Raw genomic sequence first — 24,170 nt, forward strand, 5'->3', positions numbered from 1 at the left:
TGAGTGTTGGAAACTTGATCGTGCACCTTGTTAAAAAAAAAAAAAATAGGTGAGAAAAGCAAAAACCTAATACAGTAGCTGTGTGGAAGAATCAGACAATGAGTTTAAAAAAATATTTTTTAATGGCTTACAAAACTGTTTTATATAAAAACTTCACTGCGAAATTCTAAAAATTGGCACATTTACTATTACCTGAAAAAACAGATTGTCACAGTATTTCTCATCAAGCTTTGAAATTAAAAAAAAAACTATCCAAACCCTGAGAAAAAGACTCTGCCTTTAGCAGACACATGTCCTTGTTTTTTCTCCATTTCTAGTATTTCGGGTAAATGACCCTGGAGATCTTCCCATCAGCCTTTTCCATGTCCAGCCACTTCCTGCAGAGGAAGATGGTGGTGACCCCGTTGGCGGTGTTGGTGACTTCCACCCGATCCAGGAGCCACCCGGGGCTCAGGCCTGAGTTGTCGTGCTCCACTCGCACCTTCTGCAGCTCCCCCATGTCAAGCATCTCCATCAGAAACCTGTCGGTTTGTTCGCGCTCGAAAAGGTTGCGAAACTTCTGCCTCAACTGTCGTTGGCCAGAGTCTCCGTTGGTGCCGTAGATGGTGAGGAAAACGTTGGCATCCGTACCCGCTCCCTTCTCGTCACCCGTGATTACGATGATCTCGTACTTGACCGGAACCAGGCTTCGAGCTTTACTGGCAAAGCTCTCCATCGTCTTTGTGCACTCGAAGGTCTGAAAGTCATCCCTCTTTGAAGACAGAGGGATGAGGGCATTGCAAGTGAAGAAGTACCTGGAGAAATGAACAGATAGTTGGGCCATTATCCAAAAAAGAAGAATGAAATGAACTAATAGTAGTCATTACCGTACTTGTTTCCCAGCTCTTTCTCGGTGACAACCACCTCCTCAACCAACCAATAAGCCTCTCCTTTTACTTTCTTTCCATCCTTGGGTGTGTGGCCCAGGCAGATACCGGCAATATCACCCACGTTCTTGGAAGAAAACTCAAACCTGTCAACATTTCCCCTGACAGAAACAAGAACATGAAGTTATTAACCACATGCCTTTATTGACAGTCACCGACAACTTGAACTAAGTCGGGGGGAATGTTCAGCAGGACTCTGAAAAGTGTGGGAGTGGGTTCAAGTGTTTGGTTGCTGGTGGGATTATCATACAAAGTGTAAAAGGGAGAGAAAAGACTTTTTTTAATGCAGAAACACGGCAGCTGAGTGAGGTAATCTCACAGCAAAGTACCTACCGCAAGAACCTCTTCTTCTTTGAGGAGTTCTCCATTACTAATTCCTTTGATCGACCTTTCCTTCCCTCGAGTACAATCCACGCATTCTCCTTGGTTTCTGCCTCAGCCGTGTCTCCAGTCGTAACACTAATTTCATACTCTTTTAGAGACAGAAATTAAGAGAAACATATTTTTTTTAATGCCAACACTTTACTTTAACAAGGTCAGATGGATCCCAGAAAAATGTTGTCGGGTGGTGATGTTGGATTGTAAGCGTTGTAAGCAAAATGTAAATATATTTGCTATTAAATAGTGTTTACTTATTTGTTTATGTCCATAAAAAATTCATAGATGATTTCCTTACGAGAAACATCAGGAATCTATGAAAGATCACCTGCACTGTCCAGTATCCAGGGATTTATTTCACACTCACACTTGTTACATTATCATTTTGACTAAAAAGTTACTGAATCGCTCCAAATCGAATCGTTCTAAATGAACCAATATCGTCCTTGAATCGAATCGGCAACAGCGAATCGTGATTCAAATCGAATCGTTGCTCAAACAAATCACTACACCCCAACAAACAAGCATTCTCCTCTGCAATAATATGTTATTTAAATGATCTGTGCAGTTTAAAGACAAACACCTTACAGTATGAATACAGTTGGTTCTTACTGGTCTTTTCATTGAGGTCTAAGAAGTCACTGTTGGCACATGCTAGCTCCCTCATGAGCTGCCCGTCGTCCTCGTTCTTGGCTAGCCAGCGGTCACAGGGGAAACGGAAAGTTTGGTCCATGTATTCATCTTTCACTTCAATGTACTCCAAGTGCCATCCAGGTGCAACACCTTTGGAGAATGTGGTAGAATACAATATCATGTCATGTCGTTTTTAATACTCATATTATATCTTAATGTGTTTTAAATGCATTTTCTGTCTTAGTTGGGCTATGACAGGGGTGTCAAACTCATTTTGGTTCAAGGGCCAAATACGGACCAGTTGGGCTGCAGATTTTTGATGTGCCCAAGTTAAAAATTAGACATAAAGTATGGAAGACATCAACAATATCTAAGTAATAAGTGACTGATACTCAAATGTCTTTTGATTTTTTGACAATTTTTTATTCAATTTGGGGACATTTGGTGGATTTTTTTTCCGGAAAATTTTCGAGTTCTTTCAACAACAATTTACAACTGAATTAATTGATAATTTCATGTTTTCTCTGTCATTTTCACTTTCTCCTGCAGGCCGAATCGGATGCTCTGAAGGGCCGGATTTGGCCCCCGGGCCTTGAGTTTGACACGTGGTCTAAGAAGCTGACCTGTGTTGTCATGCCAGACCCTCACTTTGGAGAGCTCCCCCAGGCTGAAGATGTCGGGGAACTGAAACGTGTCCACCTGCTTGCGTTCAAACTTGTTTGACTTTGGACTTTCTTTCAAAGCGAGAGTTCCCGTGTCTCCGTTTTCACCGAAAATGATGATCCACACGTTGGCATCTGTTCCCGCCGCTGTCGGAGAAAAGAGTGTCAGTAAAATGACTAGATTGATGCAACGCTAGTAGATAAATAGATTCGTTACATATTCTTTTCCTTCTTTCTTTATTTATCCATTGTTAATTATGTTATAAAAGAATAATATTCTTTCAGTAATAGCTGTTATATCTCCACCCCTTTCATTTCCTCCCCTTCACTGAGGTTCTGTGGGAGTGGCTTATTGGCTGATTGGCTGATTGGCTGGGGCCTGGACTAAATGGAGCTGCTACTTGCACTGATTTAAAAGCAGTTGCACCACTAGAAAGGAAGTTCCTTGGATGGTAAGTGAGTTTGTTGGTTTCTGTTCACCATGTGTTAAGTTTAATTTCCTCTGTTTGTCTCTGTCTCTCTACTGCTGTCTTGTTAGTTTAGTGGATAACATGTTATGTTGTGAACACATTTTAGTTTTTTTTTTTGCTCCAGCCCATGTACAGTATGTGCCCATCTTTAGCCATAAGACAGTAAACTTAAATGGGCATTCAAGTAAAGTACAATAGTGTGTTTACGACTTTAGGCCAAAATCTGTGACAAGCATAGGTGAAAGTAACCAAGTATTTGCATTACTGTAACAGTTGTTTTTAGTATTTCAGTATATTCTTAAATTGGCAAATTTACTTATATGTTTTAAAAGTAAAATATTACATTTCTACACCTAGCTGTTATTTTTTTGTTTTGTTTTAAAATGATTAACGGACATTGTGAAACTAGAAAAAAATGAAATGACCAGACAACAATCAAATGCATCACATCATCGCCCACCAATCAGATTAAACCTAATGTTCGGGACCAAAATACTGTTTAATGTGGGTTATTTTCTCAGTTATGAAGCTATACTTGGACCTTGTACATTTTGACAAACCTTTTATTTTATGGAAAATGTAGATTTGGTCTCTTTTTATACCTGAGATGTTTACTGTATGCAGGGGAACCGTGTTAAGATTTATATTAGCAAAAATATACGTAAGGGTAGTAACTTTTACTTTGAGTACTATTTAATTAAGCTACTTTTTACTTTCAAACAAGTAAACATTAATTCTATTTGAGTAGGATATATTAGCACTCTTGACAAGTTTGACTCTTAGTCGTAACATATAGCATACTATTGGCTTTATTACCATTTTACTTTTTTTCAAATGTTTCTCTTTTCCTCTATCACTTCCCTCCTACCACACACACACTATCATAATGTGTAAATATCATTTCTAGTAACTTTTTGTCAGTGTATTGTCTATCATTGTTGCTGTGGTTTTGTGTAGAAAAAAGGTCATTAATTGAAGATAAAAGAAAAGCTTTTGAGTCACAATAAGAGTAAAATAATGTAATTGTTCACTTGTAATCTCAATGAGAGAAAGTTTTGCACAAGCTTCTAGAACATGGTGCATACCATATGCACAAGAAAGTAATTAAGCACTTTCTCGCGGTAAAATGTGTCTAATTAGATACTTAACATGCTTCACCATGTCTCAACATGTGGATGCGGCCCCTCAGAGGCTCCCAGTGGGGACCATTACTCCAATCACAGCATCGTTTCATGTGTAGAGTGGCTCATTATTCCCTCAGAGACGTAGAAGCGTTTCTTTACTTTTAGTTACTGCTGCCACGAGCAGGAAAAAAGTCCTTTGAAGTCATCCAGAGATTTCTATTAACTCTATGGTATTGATCAGCAGCGACCACAGACGCTACAGAAGGTACAGCGTGAGGGAACAGTACCGTAAGTTGAAGGATTTCTTTCATGATCACGTGTGAGTCAAACATGAGTCATTTATTACCACGGGAGAACAAAATTCTCTGCACAATAGTGGGTCAAATAAGGATGTGTGAAATATTAAAGATGTGGCTTTGACACACCTTTAATCTGGTTATCAGATCACATAGGTGAACATGGACCAGTGGTTCCCAACCTTTTATGGATAACACTTTTTTCTCTTTTTATTCTAGAATGAATTTTAGATCACGTCTATTAGAGAGTTACAAATACAAAGTGGCGACAAGATATTTTCATATTGCATTTTATTTGAACTAAATTTATATTTGGGAAAGTTTAAGTATAGAATAAACCCCTCAATGGCCCACGTCACGAGTGACATGGCTGGAGGCAAAAACGGGAAACGCTGCTGGCTAAAGCATATATATATATATATATATATATATATATATGCTAGCTCAACGGCGGCCATCTTACCACTGACGTTCTGACGCACTCTACGGTAGCTGTTGGAAGGTGAGTGATCAGCTTAAACAAAAAAAATACCCTTAACTCGATGAAATATTGACAGATTTACAAATGGTTTGCATTATTACAAACCTCATTGACATAAGACGCTTGTACATGTTGAAGTTGTTGTTTGAAAATTGGTTATTTAAATAGTACATGCACCATTGACGTAATGAGTGGGACCAGCTGTCTGAGATAAGATGGCGCTAAGTCGCTCCTCATTTTCTAACAGCGCGCCGAAGTCATCTAGTGAATATATATATCTATTGTGGTTTGCCTCCAGGCTAAGCCCCGCCCAACAAAATACGTTGCAATGCTTACAAGCAAAGGGTCTATACAGTTGTTTGATGTATTAATCTGACAAATAATGATAATTAAAATATATATAATTTGATCAACAATGGGTTGTTGTTGTTTTTTTTTTTTTTTTTTTTTTTTTTTTTAACCAATTATTACTAGACCATTCAGGCGACCCCATTTTAATTCTAGGCGATGGCACATGGGGTTGAAAAACAGACAATTGTAAGCATTTGTCTAACTAACTAATTTTGCTTCAGGAGCCAAATAATGACCGATTCGCTCTCAAGTGGAGAAAACAAGCAAGTTCAACATTATCGTGGCTGAGTTTCTTTGTTTTATAAAATATTTAAGGCACTGATCACAGGTTGCAGGATCTGCACTTAAAATTTCTTGTTTTTGTCACCATTTTTCATTTCATTTGAGGATATGCTGTGGAATAATTTGAGGCAAAATGCAGAATTTTAGAAAAATTAACAGTTCTTGCAACAATTTGAGATTAAAAATGTAACAAGCATTGAAAACTGGAAGGCCTGCAAATATTGTAGAGTACTATTTATTTTGGAAGGGTTGAGTTTATGTAATTTTTACTTTCCCCCGTGGACCCAACTGGATATTATAAAGGGCTGGATTTGGCTGCCAACCCTTGGTTTTGACACATGAAGTCTAACTCATATATTCTGTATTTCCCTAAAAGTGTTTTATTCATTTATTTGTTCTTTACGTAAGAAATTGCAGCAGCCCCAGGAATAAGGTGGATATTTTTAAATGTTCACGTTTTCTCCTCAAGGTAAATGTTGACCTTCCACTGTGATCTCTGGAAAATGATGCAATATGTGTGGAAACTTTTTTTCTCCAAATAAAAGCACATGTTGCATGTGCTGGACTTACCTCCAACATCACTGGTTTTGACCTGAACGACGTACGTGGTGAGCTCCACCATCACTTCATCGTTCACCACAGCAGCCATCTCACAGATGATGGTCCTCTTTGGGCCGTGCGTCCTGGACAGCCACTCCTCATACGTGAACACACAAACCTCCTCCGTGGTCAGGTTACGCATGTTTACCTGTACGCACACACTCAAAACTGTCATTATACCTCAGTTAACTGAAAAAACCGGGAAAGTAAAAACTATTCAATGGCTTTATTCAAGAAGGACATATACAGTATGTATAAATTATTTGTGTTATTACCTCCATGTCATATTTTAGCCAGTGTTTATTTGGTTTAGTTTGCAGGATTACGTCAAACGTACCCAACACAGTGGTTCCAGTTACCACCCTTATTTGCATTGTGACCCCAGTTTGAGATCAAGAATTTCCTGGTGACCCTTAAGACATTTTTTTCCCAATAATTAATTTTTCATCGTGTTTGTTATACTGTATTAAAAATACAGAGGAGCCAAGATTAGTGACAAGTTGTGCCAGCTCAGATATTTTTTTAACTGCATTTTATTATTATTATTATTATTATAATAACTAGATTTATATTTGACAAAGTAAAAGAATAGTATACAGTTGTTTAAGATTGTTTTAATTTGAAAAAGTATATGATATATTGGAAAAATGCATTTCTAATCAGTGACTTAGTTTTTTTATTATCAAGTACTAGATGATTCAGGCAAGGTTGAAAAACACTGACTTAACAGATTCTGACCAAATTTTTATCAAAAATAGTTTGTTAGGGATAATATTTTTTGTATTTGCATTTTACTTAGCTTTGCTTTTCATTAAATTGTTAATAACAGCTTTTAGAGAATTTCCATACCAATTACAACAGCAACACAATTTTCTAATTACAACTATAAGTGTCATATTTGTAGTTATTAATTATACTATTACAATTATACTTTACCCCAACTCTGCCACTATTTGTGTTTTACTCTTAATACTAACTTAGCCAGGTTAAAATGCTGGAAATCAGCCCTATTTCACTTCACAGACCAAGTAATCCATGAAGGCAGCACATCTGCTTGTGATGCTGAACACATTGGGCTACGTGCAGGGTCAAGTCAAGGATATGTTCACAGTGGTAGAGTCGGACAGGGCTCAGTATTGTTCCTGACTGCTCTGCATGGTGGCTGCACCACAGGAGACGCTCACAAAATAAGTCTGTTGTGTTTCATCAAATCTCTCAGCTCGACACTTCAGTCTGCATTTGGAAGTGAGCATTGAAGACGTCCTCCAAGGGTCATTTCAAGTAAGCACTATTATCTACAGTGTAGATTACAGCAGGTGACGATATGGCCAAACAACACGTTAAGTATTCAAAGCATACACAAGATGAAATGATTTTTCATCCCATTGAAGACTGAACTGCACACTGAGCATGTGCAAGTGTGTGTGTGTGTGCAAGTGTGTGTGTGTGTGTGTGTCTGATGCAAGAACAGCATGATGAATCAACTGCATCAATATGCCCTCTCCAGGAGGCCTGAGCCCTGGTGTGCATCAACTTGTGTGTGTTTACGGTGTGCGTGTGTGTGTATGTTTTTGTGTGTGTGAATCACTGACTACCCTCCAACAAGCTTCTATGTATGACTGTCTGGACCTGTACTACGTAGCTGGATAAGTATATCCTGGATTTATCTCTGTTAGCGGGCTTCACCTAACCAAACATTCTCCGTCAGAGAGCAGCTGTACTACGAAGCTGGATATAAACACGCTAATGGCACGTTCACACCAAACGCGGCGAAAGCGTCAAAAGCGTCAGGTGTACATTCACAATATATGGTGGACGCCCTTCTAGGAGCGTCGAGAGGTCCCGCTGTGCATCCTTCGCCTCCTGTGCGGAGCGTTTTGAAGCTTTACCCGTTTTGAGATTTCATTCAACCACACTTCTCTATAGCCCTCTAACATCACAGTGCACACACTGAGTCACACCAAAATACATCCGACCGGAAACGCCGCCTTCTCAACACAATAATGTTCCCCACCACTCCACGTGAATTATGAAAGTAACAATATCATCCACTGTATGAACACCACCGGCAACAGAGAAGCCCCTCCCCTCTTGTTTGAACACGTGTCCAGAGCGTCTTCGACAAGCGTCTGATTCAATGAGCACAAGCGTCCAACTAGGGGCGCGAGGCATGATTTTGACGCCCGAAACGCGTTTGGTGTGAACGCGCCATAACTTAAGAGAGTTGATTTCAGACAGAATACTAGTGCCCTCTGTGACAGGGGTGGAGATTGCAGTGTCAGACTAATCACAAACAGATAAAGCGTGTAGAGCAATTTATGTCACAATTGAGGAATAATTCTTTAAAAAATATGAAGAATTAAAACCCATAGTTGAGACGAAAAACAACACTGTTGCTGCAGAAAAAGCAGGAAGAAAGTAACACAGGCAGGAAGCTCTGATAACACGTAAAAACGTGAGATCATACAATATTAATCCATGGGATGATAAACGAACAGCGCTCTGATCAGTTTCACTTTATTACATCACAGACGTTTTTCTATTAAGGCAGTCCTCAATTTATCACACACACACTGGAATGAGAGCGCATTGTTTCACTGTAGTATATTCCTGCTGATGCTGTCAGCGTCACTGTAGTGTATGTATGTATGAATGAATGAAAGAATTAATGATGTGTTTAAAAAAAAAAAAGTGAAATGATTATACCTGCTTAAGAAACCAGTCTGGTCGACTACCAGACCCGTCAATGCGAATCCTCATTTTCCTCAAAGGAGCGATGTCATCGATCTCCATGTTGAAAGTGTCTTCCTGCCCACGCTCAAACCTGTTGTTCACAATAAGAGAATCAATCTCTACCTTTAATTATCCTTGCTTTTGGTGTTAGAAAAAGAAGACATGGTCCAGGTGTGGTTACCTGTCCTCATTCTTCTGCAGTAACATCTCCTCCGTGCTGCCATTGGCCCCAAACACTGTCATAAAGACCTGAGTGTCTGTTCCTGCATCCTGCACGTCTCCTGTTACCACCGTCACCTCATAGATCACCTAACACAAAAATATTGGATATTAAAGATACTGCATCAGCAGCTGCAGCTACAGTTAATTCTGTAGTTCACAGATGGGCAACTTTTAGCACAGTATCACTCAAAAGACACATTATCCACATTCAAGTCAGCATTCGGAATTATGACCAATCTGATCATTGATACAGTTTTCACTTTTTTGTTGTATACTTCCTGTCATTTTTGTATATTTTGCTGTTTCATGTATATTTCTAGTTGTTTTTTGTGGGTTTGTTGTCAATTTGTGATATTTACTGTATGTTGTTTTGTGTTTTTTGGAGTCGTTTTGTAGTATTTTTGTTGTTTTGTATATTTTGTTGTTTTGTGTATATTTTATGTTGGTTGTTGTGGTTTTGTTGTCTTTTGAGTATTCTTTTTTTTTTTTTTTTTTTACCTCGCATGCTGTTGAAGGTCAACACTACATGTAATGCAATTTTTTTACGACAGCTATGCATGTTTTATTTAATGACATAGTCGAGTATTTTTGTTGAACTTTTGTGTGTTTTTCTCTGCATTTGTTTCTGTTTTTGAGTCACTGTGTGTGATTTTGGATTCACTTTGTGCATGTGACCCCCGAGCTGCTAGTAGCCTGTGTCTAATGTAGTCTATAAATAATAAGATTAGGTTAATCCTGGTCTTTAAACTACAGGTAGTCATCATTTGTCTTTGAAAAACCATTTTGATTCAGAGGTTTTTAATCTGATGCAATATATCTATATCTATGTAATATCTATGTTCACTCATCTTTTTCATGTATTGTCATCTACAGGTTCAGTTTGCGACTACATAGTGGATCTTGCGTTTGAACCAGTGCTCAGTGCTGTGTTATTATGGTGTTGCGGTATAACGTGTGTTTGCTGACAGATGGCTCTGCCTGCTTCCACATGTTGATGTTTCCACACCTTCTGTGAGATAGAAATGCCCTCTGCATCCATCACGTTGAACACCCGAGCTGTCAACCCGTCTCCTCTGTCTTTGGCGAGCCAGCATTTGCAAGCGAAGATGAATTTGACCCCTTTGGTTGGCACGGCAACGTCCAGCTCATCTACAAGCCAGCAGCTCTCAGGCGTTCCTCCATCATGGCCGAGCTGCAGGGGGCGGAGCCAAACAATCGCGATGACCACTGAGTGTGTATGTGACCGCATGTGTGCGTGGGAATAAAAGGTTCAACCCCCTGCCTCACCTCCACCTTTTTAATCTCTCCCACATCTGAACCATAGAGTTCAAAGCTCTCCAAAGAACAGGCCTCAAAGCCAATCCTCCCGTCTGGCAGGTCCAGCCACAGCCTCTCAGTCTGAGTGTGATTGGCTCCGATGATGATCACATAAGCTCTGCTGGTGGTGCCTGCATCGCGTTCCATTCCAGTGCAGATGGTGATGTGGTACGGTATGCCTGCACATGCACGGTGGAGATTTGGTTGGATTTTCTCATGAAAAAGACACCTTCAGTCCACAGAGACCTGGAGAACTTTTCTTACTTGGAAGCTCGATTCCCTCTTTCTTCTTTTTACTTTTCTTGTTCATGTTGCTGTCGAAGCTTTTCAGTGTCAGAGCTGAGTTCTTCTGCTTGCTGTTCAGACTCTCTCTCACGCCATCGTAACCCTTAAAACAAACAAAAACATACTTAAAGAACATATCTGCAAGACAGAATGACTGCTTTTAATGGGAGCTTCATCACTCTGTAAGAATGTGTGCATAAAACTTAAACTAGAGGTACAGTGTACATTTTAGGTATTAGATATCAGAAAAACCTCTCATTTTTCAGAGCAAACTGATTTATGTCTCAGCATAATCTCCGTCAAATGAAACGCGGTCAAATGACAAGACATCAGGCTTTAAAATAAAAGTCTTCAGTACGTCTTGAGGACATTAAGTCTAGCTCTACGCGCACTATAGCAGAGAAAATGATTCCAAGAATTATGTCCTTTGGATTTCAAGATAATACCGTGATTAATAATTGATTTGGAAAAATTGTACTTCCCAGTATGATTACTGTTTGTTTGGTTAGCAGAGGAACTTCGAAAATTTTAAAGCAAGGGTTGGGCATTCGAATCCCACTCTATCTGAGTCATTGTCGTTGTGTCCTTGGGCAAAGCACTTTACCCTCATTGCCTTGTATGAATGGGTATGATTTGTGCATGAATGTTGGTGGTGGTCAGAGGGGCCGTAGGTGCGAAATGGCAGCCTTGCTTCTGTCAGCATGCCCAAGGGCAGTTGTGGCTACAATGTAGTTTACCACCACCGGTATGAGTGATGTGAATGACTGGAGTGAATGAATAATGGTTTCTGTCACGCGCTTTGAGTCTCCTCGAAAAAAGCACTATATAAATCCTAGCCGTTATTATTATATCACTATTATTTGACAAATATATTCTCTGTTCAAGTAATTCATTGTTTATATCAGTTGAATAAACTTTATGTCAGTGTTTTTCAACCTTGGGGTCAGGACCCCATGTCAGGTCGCCTGAAATTCAAATGAGGTCACCTGAAATGTCTAGCAATTGATAATAATAATAATAATAATAATAATAATAATAATAAAATTAAAAAACGTAGGTAAAAATGGATTAAAACAATTTTTTTTAATTTTGGAATTATTTTTCAAATACACATCACATACAATAAATATCAAATAACTGTATCCGATACTTAAACTTTCTCAAATATAAATCTAGTTTAAAATAAAATGCAGTATAAAAATATCTGAGGTTGCACACACTAATCCTGACTCCTCTGTATTTGTAACACACTTTAATAAACATGATCAAAAACTAATTCTAGAAAAAAAAATGTCTTTGGGGTCACCAGACATCTGTGATATCAAAATGGGGTCACGACCCGAAAAAGGTGCAAACCACTGCATTATGTACTATGGACTTGTTAAGACTTGTAAATTAAAGTTGAGGACTTTTGTTTTGACTTGACCTGGAACTTGAGAAGCAGTGACTTGTTCCCACCTCTTTAACTGCTTTCAAGTATTCTCAAAAGTTTGCACAAAGCAAGAAACGTCGGCATCATTTACTAATTTTAAGTCAAAACACATCAGATTTCTATCGTCACTCTGCTTCCTGACAGTTTGCACCATTGTTTATCAACACATACAGTTTATAGTGTAAAGACATTATGTTGTACCTTTACGTAGAAGATCCTCTCAATGCGTCTATCCTCCCTCTTCCTAGAGAGCCATCGTTCACATAAGAAGAGAAAAACCTCTTCTGTATCCTCGTCAGTGACCTCCACTTGGTCCAAGTACCAGTCGGCGCTCACCATGCTGTTATCGTGACGGATTCTTATCTTGAAAACCTGGCCCAAGTCGACAGCCTCAATGGAGAACTCATCCACCTGAAATAAAGATTAGAGCTTGTGGCGTATTTGTCTACGGATGGTTTGTTACGGTAACTTTTATGCTTCCTTACAGAGCCACGTTCAAACTTGTTGCTGTTAGTCTCTGACTTCCTCAGCTTTCTCTCCCCTGTGTCTCCAAGGTCTCCGTAAAGAGTGATGAAGACGTTGGCATCAGTGCCGGCTCCATACACATCACCTGTCGTCACTGACACTTTGTATGTGTGGACTGGAGGAAGAGAGTGAGTACATGAGGGTGAGTAAAGACAAAGCACGCCAAGAAATCAGATATTGCAAGTGTTTCTGCGAGTGTGTGCATGGAATAAATCATACCCTCTAAAGCGTCATCCACCTCCTCTTCGGTTATTTTCAGGCTTCCATCTCTGGCCAGTTTCTCAATGATGATGTCAGAGGGCACCAGCTCCCTCACTGTTTCTCCATCATCCTCTGACTTGGCAAGCCAGCACTCACATGGGAAGATGGCCGTCTCAGAACCCTAAAACCAAGGAAACAAAGCCTTATTAGAGAAAAAAAAATGTTCAAAAGATGTTGAATCAATAACAATAACTCAGACCAGAAGGATGTGAGAATCTTTCTATGAGGAGAACGACTCCACCTACTGACCAAGAACAGAGCTGCATGGTTGACGTATGAAAGGCCAATAAGGCTTTATTTACGAATCCAAAATCCTGTTTCGCACTTTTGTTTGAATTCTGGTGGAAAACAGTGTAAATGACCAAATCATTTCATTGCAGATATCCCAGTAGGGTTGCAAAGGGGCGTAAAAACATCTGGCAGATTTCTACGGAATGGAAATTTTCTCAATATTCAAAAAATAGAAACTTTTAGTGGGAATTATTTATTGAAGTTAGGAAATTGGGAGTCATTTTATAAAGCAAAAATAATATGCTCAGCATATATCCACAGATTTGTGTTTGGATGTACAACTTTAAAATGCATTTGTCACAAATTCAATGAAACTAACGATATTTGCAAGGGTTGGCTGTTTTCCCATGCTTGTATATCACGATGGAATTTTTTGAAAAAAAAAAAAACAAATTTTTCCCAAATCCTGCTCAATCTTCAAAGTATTTGACAAAATTTCCCCAAATTAAATAAATATAGTGAGTGCTTGTCACCTATTGCTTGGATATTGTTTTATATACTACATACTTTTATATCATTTATACATGGAAATGCAAAGTAGCACTAATATTGTTCAATTCCTCACCTCTGCAGTTATCCATATTTGACCCCTGAACTAAAATGAGTTTGACAACCCTGTATGGTAAAATGTTCAAGTGTCTTGTGCAACCTCCTATACCTCCTATATATATATAACCCCCCTAACCTATATATTAATTCATTTGTATAAAATTTGGACTCAACTAATTTAGCCAGATATGAGACCAAATGCAGAGTTCTAATCTAGAGAATCACCCTAATGGATATGGATCACCTTTCCCTTCCTGAGCAGACGTCTGATCTCCACTCTGTCCAGATGCCACCCTGGATTCACACCTCGGTTGTCATGCCCGATTCGAATTTTCTCAATCACGTCTCCGATATCTTTGAGCTGCACAGAAAACCAGAAATGTTGATGCATGCAGTAGTTCATTTAACTTTAGTAACATTCACAAAACGTTGCTGTATTTGCACCTTTGCGGAACGGATGCCCCCACTTTGTGTCTCTATAACGTCACATATTTGTTATACCTCGACTATAAACATATCCTCTGCTCCTCTCTCAAAGTACATCCTCCTCTCCCGCTTGTTGACACACAAAGACTTCTGCTGGGTGCACACTGCGTCTCTCCCGTACAGGACGATAAAGACGTCTGCGTCTGTGCCGGCTGCGAACAAGTCACTCGTAAAGACTTTGATCTCATAGGGAACGACTGGTAGGAAAAGAAATATCTTGATCAGGAAACCTTCTCAATGCCAACATGAAAGAGAAGAAATGGCAACACTTTACTTGAAGTTTTATACAAAAGGCTGACATTACACTGTCATTATCGTGACATGAAACCTGTCATTAGCATGAATAAGGTGTCATGAAGGCTGTCATTAAGTGTTGTTTGTTAACCTAACCCTTCGTTACCCTAACCTTTGGTTACCCTAACCTTTCGTTACCCTAACCCTGAACCCTTCGTTACTCTAATCCTTCATTACCCTAATCCCTAACTTTTTGTTACCCTAATCCTTCATTACCCTAACCCTTCGTTACCCTAACCCCTAACCCTTCGTTACCCTAATTCTTCATTACCCTAACCCTTCGTTACCCTAACCCCAAACCTTTCGTTACCCTAACCCTTCATTGCCCTAACCCTTCGTTACTCTAACAATAACCCTTCGTTACCCTAATCCTTCCTTACTTTAACCCTTCTTTAACCTAACCCTTTGTTACTTTAACCCTTCGTTACCCTAACCCCTAACCCTTTGTTATCCTAAGCCTAACCCTTCATTACCCTAACCCTTCGTTATCCTAACCCTACTAGATTCCTCCACCTAACATAGCTTAAAAAGTGCCATAATTTGGTGAACAACACTTGTCAGTGTAATGTCAGCCTTTTGTATAAAACTTCAAATAAAGTCTGACTGATGAAATAGTAGCGTGATTTACATGGAGTGTAAAACTCTGTCTGGAGGGAATTTGGGAACAGATCTCTGACGATAGCACCATCGTCCTCGCCTCTATCCAGCCACCGACCGCAGGGGAAGCGAAGCTTCTGTCCTAAAGACGGGGCATCAATCTCCACCCAGTCAAGAAACCAACCTGCTGATCCACCACCTTTAAACAGGAACATGAAGCACTCTCATCACACACAGATCTCAGCAACTCCTCATTCTAACTATGAGGCAGAACGTTTATGAACACATACCGTTGTCGTGGCCAATTTGAATCTTTTTCAGAGGTCCGAGGTCCACAGCCTCCACAGTGAACTCATCAATCATACCACGCTCAAACTTATTCTTATGACTCTTTGAGGCCTTCAGGTTAATCAGCCCTGATTTAACAAAGACAGAGTATTGAGTGTTTAATTACACGTACAAAGAACAAGTCTAAGGTTAAATACTTTTCACCTGTGTCATCCTTGGAGCCGTACAGGACCATAAAGACATTGGCATCTGTTCCCGCATATTTCTTATCACCAGTTTTGATCCTTACAGTGTATGTTGTTGACATCGCTATGTTAGAATAAAGAGAATTAAGTCAGTGATGGACCATTTAAAAGCCCTGTTAGAGATGTTCAATATCATCGTGCTGCCAATATTGTCAAACACATAATTTCCAATATCAGTCGAGATTAATGTACATAGACGCCCCCTCCCTCAACCTCAGTTTACGTTACATTATATAAATATCTCCATGGAATTACTGTAACACACTAAGTCTGTTTCTAATGAGATGCTTGACTGGATGAATTGCTCAAAAAGAACTTCACTTGATAACTTCACAAACTGATATTATCAGATATTATCGCCTCTGACTCCTGCTTCATTTATTTGATCGTTTCTTTTTGGCTCTGACCACATTTCTCACCTTTTTGTTCCAGACCGAGAGTTACATCAGACTCCTCATCATCTTCATCATCATCTTCACCCCGCTTCATGAAAGCCTCATCCACAGGGACCAGCTCCCGGGCCAGCTGTCCATCATCTTCATCAACGGCCAGCCATCGTTTACAAGGAAAAAAGTAACTAAAACACACAAGAAAATACACAGATACGCGCATTCTCTAAATGGCAAATATGCAAAATGGAACTACTATTCTACATAATAAAAAACAAATACAAGTTACAGACAAATAAAAACATTAAAACGATTTTTAAGTATTGATTGCTCAATTAATTGTGTATCAATGTTTTTTAAGGGACATTTAAGACAATGTAGTTTTCCTTGGGTTATAAACTTTCCATAAGAGGAGACAGCAAAGCCAGTAGAGATGCACAAATAGATACACGCTATAAATCAGAGAGGTACCACTTTACACCACACAGAGGAGCTCTACACATGCCTGGCAGCTGTTGCTGATGAGAAATCTGTTAAAGAGGAAATAACCTGACATAACCTTTAAAGTAGGGCTGGTGAGAAAAAAAAATCTAAATTTTCTTGATTTTATTATAGATTCTTAAATTTCCAAAGATTGAATATTTCCGTTTTTCAGTTACAGTAGACAATATTATTGAAGGTGTTCCTCTAAAGAGCAGTCTAATAATTCAGCAACTGACTGATGTTAAATGGAAAATCAATAATCAGCAATAATCTAAAATTGAATCGATAAGCGTTCATAATTGACAATTAGTTTGTAATCGAATCGAGACTTCAATAATGGGAATCAAATCGGGAAATTGTGCTGATTAAACACCCGTACTTTAGAGCACATGTGTCAAACTCCAGGCCCGGGGGCCCAATCCGGCCCTTTAGAGCATCCAATTCGTCCCACAGGAGACAGTAAAAATGACAGAGAAAACATGAATTGTTGTGTAAATTAATAATCCAGTTGTAGATATCTCAAATTCACAATTTTAATGAAACTTCACAATATTTTTAGGGGCACGCAGTTTTTTGTTTTGTTTTGTTTTTTGATACAGTATATCACATGAATGCATTCATTTTTAATTGCAAATTGTGGAATGAGCTCTTCAATTTGCCACAAATGTTGCAATTTCTCACAAACAATTCCACTAAATTCCTCTAAATTACACAAAAATTGGTTACAAAATCAATAATTTTTTTGAGTGAAAGTCCTTATGATATTGTCATTATCATAAGCCATAAATCGTCTATCGCATCATATCGTGAACTCAGTGTATCGTCCCATCTCGAGTATTGAAAGTAATGAAAAGATTCTAATTTTCCAGTTTTATTTGAACTGATTCATCTCATTTGAAGAACTTTCATCTCTTACGTGGTTTCATCTTTGTCGTCTAAAATCTCCACTCGGTCCAGAAACCAGCCGGCGCCGGCCTGACAGTTGTTATGTCGGATCCTTAACTTCTTTAGGACGCCAAGGTCGACCGCTGTGATGTTGAAAATGTCCTCCTGGGTCAGAAATACGCACAGATAGCAGTTCATTAGGTGTTTAGAACTCATTAAATGCTCTTTGTTTGGCCTGTCACTGTTCTAAACTCATTACCTGGCCTACATATTAAGCATATAAAACAGTCTACTCAGGATCTACGGCCTATAAGGAAGAAATGTTCCTTAAATTATTATTATTATTTAAGATAAGATTGGAACACTTGGAAAGAGAAACGTGCAGGATCTGACCTGTCCCTTCTCAAACTTGTTAATGTTGTTGGATTTCCTGAGCCGTCGTTCTCCAGTGTCTCCATTCTCTCCGTAAACGTTGATGTAGACGTTAGCATCAGTTCCTGCTCCCCACATTGTCCCAGTGAACACGTGAACCTCATAAGAATTCACTGAAAAGAAAGAGAACCAGAGAGACATTTTATCATTTTAGATTCCATTGCTTTTTATTAACGTTCCATTGAGTTTTAGCTCACAGCAGTGCTAATGGAGCTGATTTGTGTCTTTGTTATTATATATATATTTTCTTTTTAAAAGTTGCTTCATTAAAAAAAAGTATTTTTAATTTAAAAAAAAAAAAAAAACTTAACTTCAATAATTTAAAAAATATCTTTCTCCAATTATGGAGCTAGATTTGTCTTTATTTAATTTTTGCTTTATTAAAAAAAAAGTATTTTAAATATAAAAACAACTTCACTTCAATAATAATAATCATAATAATAATAAATCTTCACAGTTATGGAGGTAGATTTGTGTCATTATTATTCAATCAAAAAAACTTTTCAATAAATCCTAATCACTTCAATTAAAAAAACACATTCAATCAAAGAAAAAAAGTGTTCAAATGCAATTATTTGGCTCTCAAATATGTTTTTGCATTTGACATCTTTTTTATTAAATAATAAAGACACAAATATAACTCCATATACAATAAGAAAAGTGTTCAAGTGCAACTTTTTGGGTTTTAAATATTTGTTTGCATATTTGAAACCCCAAATGTTGTATTTGAACACTTTTTTCCTTTAATCAAAATTGTGTTTCTTTGATTGAATCCACTATTTTTGATTGAATAATAAAGACAAACCTCTCCCGTACTGCTCTACTTACTCTCCAGGTCTTCATCGCCTTCAGTCAACAGCTCCACTACGATCTCTGTGTCTTCCTCATCTTTGGCCAACCAACGATTACAAGGGAACGTAAACGTCTGCACCACCTCCTGCAGCTCCTCAATAATCTCCACCTCCTCCTCATCTCCCTTCTTTTTCTTCTTCTTGTCCTTCTTCTTGTCTTTCTTGGGCTCCTTCTTTACTTCGACTTTTACCATCGCCATAGTTAGCCTTCTGATGTGTACGGTATCCAGGAACCAGCCGTCCCCAACACCCGTCCCGTCGTGATAGATTCGTATTTTATAGATCTTGCCAACATCCAGTGCTTCAATCTGTGTTACAGAGGTTACAAATAGGAGTCGTGGCAAACTCAGCCACTGGGAGAAGTTGACGGAACGCAACAGTGTTCAGGACAGACCTTAAAGATTTCTGTGGTGCTACGTTCAAAGTTGTTGGATCGACTTCTCAAAGGAATGACTTCTGTTTTTCCCTCTTCTCCATAAATCTGGCAGAAGACGTTGGCGTTAGTTCCAGCTGCAAACACGTCCCCGGTGATCACGGTCACCTCATAGTTGATTACTGTCACAGATAATAGAAAGCATGGCAGCATTGTGACTGAACGCCAGAAAATAAAAACAAACGTTAACGTGTTTTAAAGTCAGAAACAAATATCTACCATTTTGTTTCGGCTTGTTCAACATTTTAACCTCAAATAAGCAATACATAAATTGGGACTAAGTTTAGAATCTCAAAGAGTAATGGGTAACACTTGAAATTCTATACATAAGGCTGACATTACGCTGTCATTATCTGTTATTAACATGAATAAGGTGTCATGAAGGCTGTCATTAAGTGTCGTTTGCTAAATTATGACACCTTTAGAACTATGTTGGCATTTTTTGGGTTAGATTGAGGCATAGGTGTAAAATACGGGGAGGATAGGGGCGTTACAACCCCCCAATATTCAAACCTAACTAATTTAACCCCCCCCCCCATCTTTGTCCAAATGTAAATTCCAAAACATTTAACTTCAAATTTCCTACGTTAATGTGTGATGTATTTTACAACCATTTAATGACAAAATACGTAACACGTTTATATGCCGCACCCCTTTCCAGCTGCACACTTGGTAGCTTCCATTACCTACCCAGAGATTAATGCTGCATTCGATTGCACTCGGAACCCGCGAAAACCTGCACTTTTCCGAACAAATCGGAAAAGTGCAGTAAAGCGGCCCTTGAGCTCGGGACCCAGAGTCCAGCAAAGCGCAGCTTCAGTGCACTTCAATGTTTAAAAACATGGCTAAGACCTACTTTGTTACAAACATGTTGTGGTTTGCCATATTCATCCAGAAAAGCTTGATGAGATAAACAAAACAACAATTTGTCAACAATTTGTTTCATTTTCAGACAGACGGAAAAAAAACTTTTGGAACATTTGCGTAATTTAGGGTTTTCGTAATGCATGATTCTGATTCTGATTCTGATTCTGATTAAAAGTAATTTAATGAACTGAACCAAAATCAAGGCCTTAATTGTTATTAAAAAAGCATTAAATTGAATTCACACTGGCATAATATACGGAATTTATTGGGAAATTATGACATTGCTCAACAATGTTTGCAAATCTTAAATGAAATACTGTATACGCTGATTTTTTTTTTCATTTGTGGCATTAACATATATTATTTAGGCATTAAAAAGCATTACATTTGACTTGCTTCTGCCTGTATCAACTCTGTAATTCTGTGATTTATTTGTTGCAACATGGTTTGTTTATTAATTACACACTGTTGTGACAGAAGTGTGACCGAGTTCAGTAAGATTATTGTACCAACGTTTTCATTACGATTTGTTACTTGTTTATGTGGCTAAAATGCACCAGAATTCAGGGAATTGCATGCATTTTGTTAAAATGTTTCTCCCCCGGAAGAGATTAATTCTCAACCCTCCCCCTAATATTCAAACAAACGTTACACCCTTGGCTGGAGGGATCTAGTGGGGTTAGGTAGGGTTAGGCTTAGGGTAGGTAGGGTCTGGTTTAGGGTTCGGTAGGGTTAGGTTTAGGGTAGGTAAGGTCAGGTTTAGGGTTTGGGTTAGGTAGGGTCTGGTTTAGGATTGGTAAGGTCTGGTTTAGGGTTGGTAGGGTCAGGTTTTGGGTAGGTAAGGTCAGGTTTAGGGTAGGTAGGGTTAGGTTTAGGGTAGGTAGGGTCAGGGGCTATTAGGTTTCTCAGACATCTAAAGTTCCATATAAGTTATTTCAGAGTTAAATGAATAGAAGTGAAACTGTTTTTCTGCATTCATTTATCTTGTACAGTATGTCTCTGTACTATTAACTGTTACTTTATATGCATTGTCTTTCTTCATTCCTATCTGACTGTTTCTTTCTCCTTTATTTGGGCTTTTGTCCTTTGAGCACATGTGGGCAACTCCTTAGCTTTCAGAAACTGGTGGAATTTCACAGATGAAGCAGATATTAGTGGAGTTACAGTGTTTTAACGTGTTTCCGAGATGCGTTCAAAGTCCCTGGGAAACAAAATACCCCTGGGCATCGCAGATGGCGGAGAATACAGAGATTTTGTTGCGCGTAAACGTGGGGTGTTCAAGGACCGTTGGAAAGTGGGGTTTTTTTTATCTTAAAAAAAGAATTATATTTGGCTAATTAAGTAATATCTGGGGCTTTAGCCGTGAAAAAAACTACCTAGTAACGCCAGTGGGCAGGATTAGGTGGAGGGTTAGGGTAACAAAGGGTTAGGTTAATGAAGCTTTAGGGTAACGAACCACACTTAATGACAGCCTTCATGACACCTTGTTCATGCTAAGGACAGGTGTCATGTCATAATAATGAATGCGTAATGTCAGCCTTTAGGTATAAAACTCCAAGGAAAGTGTTACCGAGTAACAAAATATTGTTTTCTAAAGTTGTGGACTGTTTTGTACGTTTTGTGGTTTTGTTGTTATTTACACTTTTCGATGTTCAAAGTCTCACTGGGATAGATCTCCACCTCCACTTTGCCATCGGCCTCATCCTTGCAAAGCCAGCGATGGCTTGGAAACATGTATTGCTTCCCATGAACTGGCACAGAAAGCTGCACGCTATCCAAAAACCATCCTGCTCGCAGGCCTTCGTTGGTGTGACCAATCAGAAGACGATTGACCTGCAATCAATAAAAAACAAAAACAAAAAACACTAAAAAGTTTTGAAGAACAAAATGCAAACTATGCAGCTTCATTAATAATTTGGACAACCAGAGGTCTTGCCTCTCCAACATCAAAGGTGTCGATGGTGAATGTATCAGTGCGCCCCGTCTCAAAGTAATTCCTCAGATCATTGTCAGAAACAGCCAGAATCATCTTGGTAGTGTCACCCTTTTCCCCGTAAAGCTTCACAAACACCTTGGAGTCTGAGCTGGCTCCGTTCACATTGCCTGTCTTGATTGCTATGTGGTAACTGACATCTAGAGAGGAATCAGGGCGTTGTTGTATTTGTATTCATATTTGTATTCATATTTAATTTTATTGTTATAAGATGTACTCACTAAAGAGACGGACGCCATCTCCAGCTGGTACCAACTCACGGACAATCTGTCCATCATCTTCATTGCGGTCCAACCATCTGAAAAATGATTAGTGACTTTGGTCATAAATGGTAATAATGGTAAAATATAACTTTACCAAACTGAATCCCAACTGGTGCTTTTCCTAAATGAAACTTTTGTGACCCTTAAAGGTTTTTTTCTTTTAACAAAAACAACCTACCAGGTGGACACTAGGTAAAGGAATTTAACTTTTAACCAACAACAAGCGAATGCATTGCACAGACATAAAGAGCCTCTTCCCAGATGTAACACTGCACCATAGATTGTCTGTGGTGCAGCTCCAGTTTCAAGGTGGGGGCCGAGCTGGCTGACCGCATGCATTTAGCACCCATTTGTAAATCAAATGCACCCATCAGCTGACCTAACTACTTAAACAAATGGAACTGGAGAACTTTCGATGTTGAGTGTGGTCAACTTGCACCACTTAGGAGCGTTGGAAAGCTAGTTTTCTATTCCTGTTCATCAGTTAAGGCAGGTTTGACCTTTGCAGACAGTGTAACAATGGAATAAAATGGTCTAATCTTTACTTTATTTGTAATATTTGCCCTGAGAGAATCACTTTCTAGACTCCTGTTTCATTTATTAACAGATCTTTTTTCACAAAATATTTCAAACAATGATACAGTAACTGATGGTAGGATTGTTTGTTAGTTTGGCATACAATTATATTTCTATCGTGGTAATCTTTAATTTAGAAAGAAAATTACATTACACTGTCATTACCTACCGTTAGCATGAATAAGGTGTCATGAAGGCTGTCATTGTCGTTCACTAAATTATGACACCTTTTGCTAAATTATGACACCGTTGGAGCTATGTTGGTATTTTTTGGGTTAGGTGGAGGGATCCAGTGGGGTTAGAGTTTTGTGTTACGGTAACAAACAACACTTAATGACAGCCTTCATGACACCTTATTCATGGTAATGGTAAGTGGTAAATGGACTTGATTTATATGACAACTGTCATGTCATATTAATGACAGCGTAATGTATAAAACTTCAAGTAAAGTTTTACCGAAAAGTGTGTAAATTGGGAGAAAACTTAGTCAATTCGATTACATTTTATGGAATTAGTGCCAAACATGTACAGCACATCTAGTAGCATTCAGTTGAAAAAGGGGCCATTTATAAACTCAAGGTTGTGCTGGAGTTTGCAGAGTCATTAAATTGGATGTATTGCACATTTCTTCACTACGGTGGCTGGGAAGTGTCAGGTGAATGCATTTACAAATGAACACAAATGCAAACAGGTCACAACACGAATGCAAACCGGCCAGTGTTTCCGACGGACCGGTATTACAGACGGACACGTTTCTGGCGGATGTTTTTAACCCACCAGAACAGAGAAGAACAAGAAGAAGACATCGAAACGCGTATGAAAGTAAGTGAAAGTTGATTAGGATACTCTTATATTTCTCATATCAGGCTATCATATCATAATACCTGTCCGACTGTAATACCGGTCCGTCAGAAACACTTCCGTTGTGACCTGTTTGCATTCTTGTTGTGACCTGTTTGCATTTGTGTTCGTTTGTAAATGCATTCACCTGACACTTCCCAGCCACCGTACTTCACCACTACTACCTACAATAATGCTGAGTTTGCGCTATGGGACTTGCCTGTAACAGGGGAAGTCGATAGCCGAAACCTCAGGCTGTCCTTCAACTCTCACCATCACCTTATCCAGAAACCAACCACAGCCTCCACCACGGCCGTCGTGACCCACACGGACCCTTCGCACCTGGCCTAAAGACACTGCCTCGATGATGAACTCATCATGCTGAGGGAAGACAGACAGACGGACAGTGAGGTAGGACATCACACAGTAC

At 38.9% G+C, this 24,170-nt stretch overlaps 1 protein-coding gene across 1 annotated transcript in view; it reads right to left on the reverse strand.

Moving 5' to 3' along the window:
* Positions 1 to 313: 313 nt before the first annotated feature.
* Positions 314 to 24,170, reverse strand: part of loxhd1a (lipoxygenase homology PLAT domains 1a) — a 39,199-nt gene continuing 15,342 nt past the window's right edge. The window contains exons 15-42 of the mRNA XM_028463475.1: positions 23,961 to 24,121; positions 22,283 to 22,359; positions 22,005 to 22,201; positions 21,709 to 21,901; positions 19,163 to 19,323; positions 18,746 to 19,076; positions 17,879 to 18,030; positions 17,517 to 17,650; positions 16,148 to 16,305; positions 15,688 to 15,792; positions 15,486 to 15,611; positions 15,227 to 15,394; positions 14,320 to 14,501; positions 14,063 to 14,179; positions 12,937 to 13,099; positions 12,678 to 12,832; positions 12,394 to 12,603; positions 10,740 to 10,863; positions 10,446 to 10,654; positions 10,165 to 10,350; positions 9,118 to 9,245; positions 8,910 to 9,027; positions 6,174 to 6,351; positions 2,561 to 2,746; positions 1,917 to 2,087; positions 1,260 to 1,398; positions 872 to 1,027; positions 314 to 794 (exon numbers count right to left, since the gene is read on the reverse strand). Coding sequence (XP_028319276.1) covers positions 314 to 794; positions 872 to 1,027; positions 1,260 to 1,398; positions 1,917 to 2,087; positions 2,561 to 2,746; positions 6,174 to 6,351; positions 8,910 to 9,027; positions 9,118 to 9,245; positions 10,165 to 10,350; positions 10,446 to 10,654; positions 10,740 to 10,863; positions 12,394 to 12,603; positions 12,678 to 12,832; positions 12,937 to 13,099; positions 14,063 to 14,179; positions 14,320 to 14,501; positions 15,227 to 15,394; positions 15,486 to 15,611; positions 15,688 to 15,792; positions 16,148 to 16,305; positions 17,517 to 17,650; positions 17,879 to 18,030; positions 18,746 to 19,076; positions 19,163 to 19,323; positions 21,709 to 21,901; positions 22,005 to 22,201; positions 22,283 to 22,359; positions 23,961 to 24,121 — 4,866 coding nt within the window. The remainder of the gene's footprint in view (positions 795 to 871; positions 1,028 to 1,259; positions 1,399 to 1,916; positions 2,088 to 2,560; positions 2,747 to 6,173; positions 6,352 to 8,909; positions 9,028 to 9,117; positions 9,246 to 10,164; positions 10,351 to 10,445; positions 10,655 to 10,739; positions 10,864 to 12,393; positions 12,604 to 12,677; positions 12,833 to 12,936; positions 13,100 to 14,062; positions 14,180 to 14,319; positions 14,502 to 15,226; positions 15,395 to 15,485; positions 15,612 to 15,687; positions 15,793 to 16,147; positions 16,306 to 17,516; positions 17,651 to 17,878; positions 18,031 to 18,745; positions 19,077 to 19,162; positions 19,324 to 21,708; positions 21,902 to 22,004; positions 22,202 to 22,282; positions 22,360 to 23,960; positions 24,122 to 24,170) is intronic.

This window comes from Gouania willdenowi, chromosome 12 (assembly GCF_900634775.1).
Source record: "Gouania willdenowi chromosome 12, fGouWil2.1, whole genome shotgun sequence".
Lineage (NCBI taxonomy): Eukaryota > Metazoa > Chordata > Actinopteri > Blenniiformes > Gobiesocidae > Gouania > Gouania willdenowi.